Here is a 4,103-nt window from a genome sequence, read left to right on the forward strand (position 1 = left end):
TGTGTGTGTGTGTGTGGGGGTGTGGTCACATGCTGCTGCAGGTCACCTCACCTTGCTGTCCTCCTGGGCCTCCGTCAGCCTCTGCGCCAGCTCCTTCACCTCCTCTGTCAGCTTTTTGGCTCGTTCCCTGGAGTCTCTCAGCAGCTGAGCCAGGTTCACCTGAGGAGAAGGTGGAGGAGAATCGTGAAAACAGCTGGTGATTGGCCACGTGGATCGTCATGGAGATTAGGGCTGCATGATATGGAAATATTACTAAGAATATTTATTTCTTTACATTATTTACTGTATATTTTAAATATACATATTCAAATAAGTATTATAGTAACATTTATATAATGAATCTTTATTATTAAAAAAGTATTATGTATTTTATTATTTTTCCCAAACATTTTCCTATGTTTGAAACCTTTGAGAGACAGAATCATAAAGGAGAACTAAGAAAATATAAAGTCAATGGATATTATTTTGACACTGAAAATGTACAATCTTAGCAAAACTTTAACAAAAATACAGTACTCATATAGCAGATATATAAGATATGCTTTAGTAAGAAATAATTTTGGCATAAATGGAGTCCTTGATTTTAACCACAACTTACTTGATTGCGTTTTTCTGGTGGCAAAGAAGGGTCACCGTCCTAAAATATGAAAAGAGTTTACTATTTAAACTGGAAGTCCACATGGAGAGCGCACGGAGACAGGGAAAAATGACGTGTGTGTAGAGAAAACACTGAGGACAGATCACTCACGATGAGCTCCCTGTACTTCTTCTTCAGTCCCTGGTGGCGCTCCCTCAGCTGGTTGGCCATCAGCTGGTACTGATCCCTCTCCTGCTGACAGGTGTCCAGCTCCTTAGACAGGATGAGCAGAGCCTCCTTCTTACTCTCCAGCTTCCGCTTACACACCAGGAACTACAAACACCGCACACACACCATCACAGAGCACAGGTTAGGGACTGTGACTCTCCACATCATTGGTTTGATCACAGCTTTCGGGGCATTCTTGTGGCCGCTTTGCCCTTTAATTGCTGACACTGACACTTTTCGTGTTAATTCCAGGGGCCAAAGAGTACAACTGTATATAACATTTTCACATCAACTGTATCATCAAGCTTCTTGGCTTCAAAGTGTGCAACAGGGACGGCAATGTTAGAAACACTTAACTGTGCAAATAATACCAAACCCAACCAGTGCCCTACAGGTGGAAAAACACACACTGAAGCCAAGTGCCTTAGATGTAGATAACACACAGCAGAGCGAAGCTTCATATCAGTCAGTACAGCTCATAACCAAATTAAATAGCAGCTTGTAGTAGTGTCTGCAGCTCAGCCATGATAACCACTCTTTCACAGATGCAACTAATGCAATTTAAATGAGGCAGTTATTTTTGCCACTTAATGGATGGTTTGTTTGGTCAGAAAAACATGTGAAAACAGCGAGTATTAAAATAAAATAAAACTATCTAACATTAATAAAGTCAAAGCAGACATTTTTCTGAAGTACATTTTCTTTATTATAGGATAGTGACAATACGAATACTTCAACAGCAATGTGTTGTCTTTTAGAACTACATTGAAGGCAGCAACAAACTAAGTAAACTTATTTAAACATATTTATCACAACGTTATGAGGATTTTTTTTACGCAAATTAAGCAGCCCTAAACATTAGCCTACACTTTCAAATATGTAAATGTCTATTTAATATATCCCCCTTTGGTCGAATAGTTCTAAATATCATTAAAGATGAATTCGAGCAATGTAGATGCAGCAGCCCTACAGGTGTGTTGTATCAGGTCGTGTTAAGGATGTGGGCATGTGGCACTGCATTTCCAACCCGGAGGCCTGACAAAATACCATGCTCACCTCTTAAATCAACCAGTACATAGCATATCATACAAACAACAAATAAAAAGTGGGTTTATTTGTGATGTTGCACAGCTCCTCGGTCTATTCAAACAGTAAAGCTGTTCCATATGGACACCGGAGCTTCGGTGAAAGTAGTCCGCCTCTGCACAGCTGTTCCCGGTCTCACTCACCTCGCTCACCAGCCCCTGCCAGTCATTCTCGCTCCTCTTGGAAGACTGCATTATTATCCGGAATAATTATTTGCAAAAAAAATTCAGGATACAGGCTACCTGTCCTCCTCAGTCCGAGCCGCCACTCCCCCGTTTGTTTATCCGGATGCGGTGTCACTGTTTTTTGGCTCCGCTGTCAATTCGCGCGGAATGAGATGTGGGGAAAAGATACGACTTCCGGTATAGTGATGAAAATAAAAGTATTGTAAAAAAATATACGTTTTGAGCAATAATTCTGATATGAATTCAACACTTTTGTGACACTATAAAATAAATGTTTCTGTATAATAGCTAAACTGAAGCGCTCTTTTTAGAGGAATACAATGTAAATTGAAGGTTTACTTCACAATAAAAGCACGAAGGCATCATATGGTGGAGTAACAGTAAATCAGACAGTTAAATTAAATACTAGATGGAATACAAACTATTAAATAAACACAACTATTGAGATAATATGCTTTTTAAATCCTTTAACATTAATGAACTGAGCCTCCTTTAATATTCAAAGCACTTTGTATTATAGAACAAATATTTTTAAGAGCATTAAGAGGGGAGAGATAATCCCTGACTGATACTGTATACATGGCCTAGCATTACCATAGAACATAATCACAAACATGATAAATAATTTTTTTTATCTCATTTATGTAGATACTCAAGTTTGCATGTACAGTTTAGGAGAAGAAGAAAGGATTCCTTGATCACCCACCTCTGTGACAAATGTGAGATGATCAATTACATTCTGCATTTGACCAATACTATAGTGTTAAGAGCAGTGGGCTGCCATATGACCGGCACCCGGGGAGCAGTGTGGAGAACAATGCCTTGCTCAGGGACACCTTGGTAGCACTTGGTCTTTCAGGGACTTGAACTGGTGACCTTCCGGTTCCCAAGCCACGTCCCTAGGGCCAGCTGTTATTTTGCAAACATCAATTGTAAACAAAAGATTCAACACCACATAAATTACTTTTCTTAAATAATAATAATGACAATTCATTACATGTTTTGATTAGAGCGCTTTTCCATGTGCTCAAAGCGTTTACATTACATATTACACATATTAGACATGTAACAGTTATTACATGGACAATACCCACAGGAGAAAATTAGGGTCAAGTGTCTTGCCCAAGGACACAACGGCTTGACGCAATAGCGGCTGAGGCGGGTTTCGTACTGGTGTTCCCCAACGACCCTTGATCTGTCTGATTATTCCCCATTCCCTTTATTGATGACCAACACATATATCACAAGAAAACTTCGCATTAGAAAAGTGTTTTCAATCTTGTAAAACACTACATTATAGTTAAATGTGGGCCTATTAATTCATTCCAGTAATATTTCCCCTTGAAAACACGTATGAATCCAAAATACATTCTTAAAGGTCCCATCATATGCTTTTCTGGGTATTACCCGTCCGCTTGTGTGTTATCTATAGCTTTTTGTAAACGGTCTGCAAAGTCACAAACCCTCAAAGTAAACCCTGTAGCGAGTAAAACTCTAAAACAGAAAAGACGTGTCTATGCTGTCCCAGAATGCCTCGTTGTAGAATTTTCTTTTCCACTTTTTTCTTCCGGGGCCCATTGACGTCACTACGTCTAAATTGACCAATTGGCACTCAGCTAAAGAACAATAGGCACATCCTCTGCCAGGGTGGACTCCCGAGCAGCTCAGGAGTCCGCCCCGCATGGCTACCGGAGCAGACAGTGTGAGGTGGATTTCGCGCTGTGTTTCCCTGGATGCTGGATATAGACCAAGTGCCATGCCGACGAGACGCCACGGAGCTCAGTGTCTCGCTGTCTCACAAACCCCACGCAGCAACCAGGAAAGGACACCAGTAATCGACCTCACACTGTCCGCTCCTCGAGCCCCAAGGGCGGACCAGTTCTGATTAGTCAACCACCGCTGATGTTCAGCTGTAACGGTGGTTGACTAATCAGAGCAGAGTGGGCGAGCTGACCAATCAGAGCACAGTGGGCTCATAGGGAGGGGGGGCAGGTGAGTGAATACACATTCTATACAGAGATGCTGTA

General features: G+C 41.1%; 1 protein-coding gene across 1 annotated transcript; it reads right to left on the bottom strand.

The window, feature by feature from the left end:
- Positions 1-46: 46 nt before the first annotated feature.
- Positions 47-2,150, bottom strand: LOC104943896 (coiled-coil domain-containing protein 149-like; the record flags this gene model as incomplete). Its single annotated transcript, XM_010769364.1, has 4 exons — positions 2,035-2,150; positions 749-910; positions 599-637; positions 47-159 (listed from the first exon to the last, which is right to left on the bottom strand). Coding segments are annotated over exons 1-4 (365 nt in total), but the record flags the coding sequence as incomplete, so codon positions are not given.
- Positions 2,151-4,103: the final 1,953 nt, after the last annotated feature.

The sequence above is a fragment of the Notothenia coriiceps genome, unplaced genomic scaffold (assembly GCF_000735185.1).
Source record: "Notothenia coriiceps isolate Sejong01 unplaced genomic scaffold, NC01 NC01_scaffold00007096, whole genome shotgun sequence".
NCBI classification, from domain to species: Eukaryota; Metazoa; Chordata; class Actinopteri; order Perciformes; family Nototheniidae; genus Notothenia; species Notothenia coriiceps.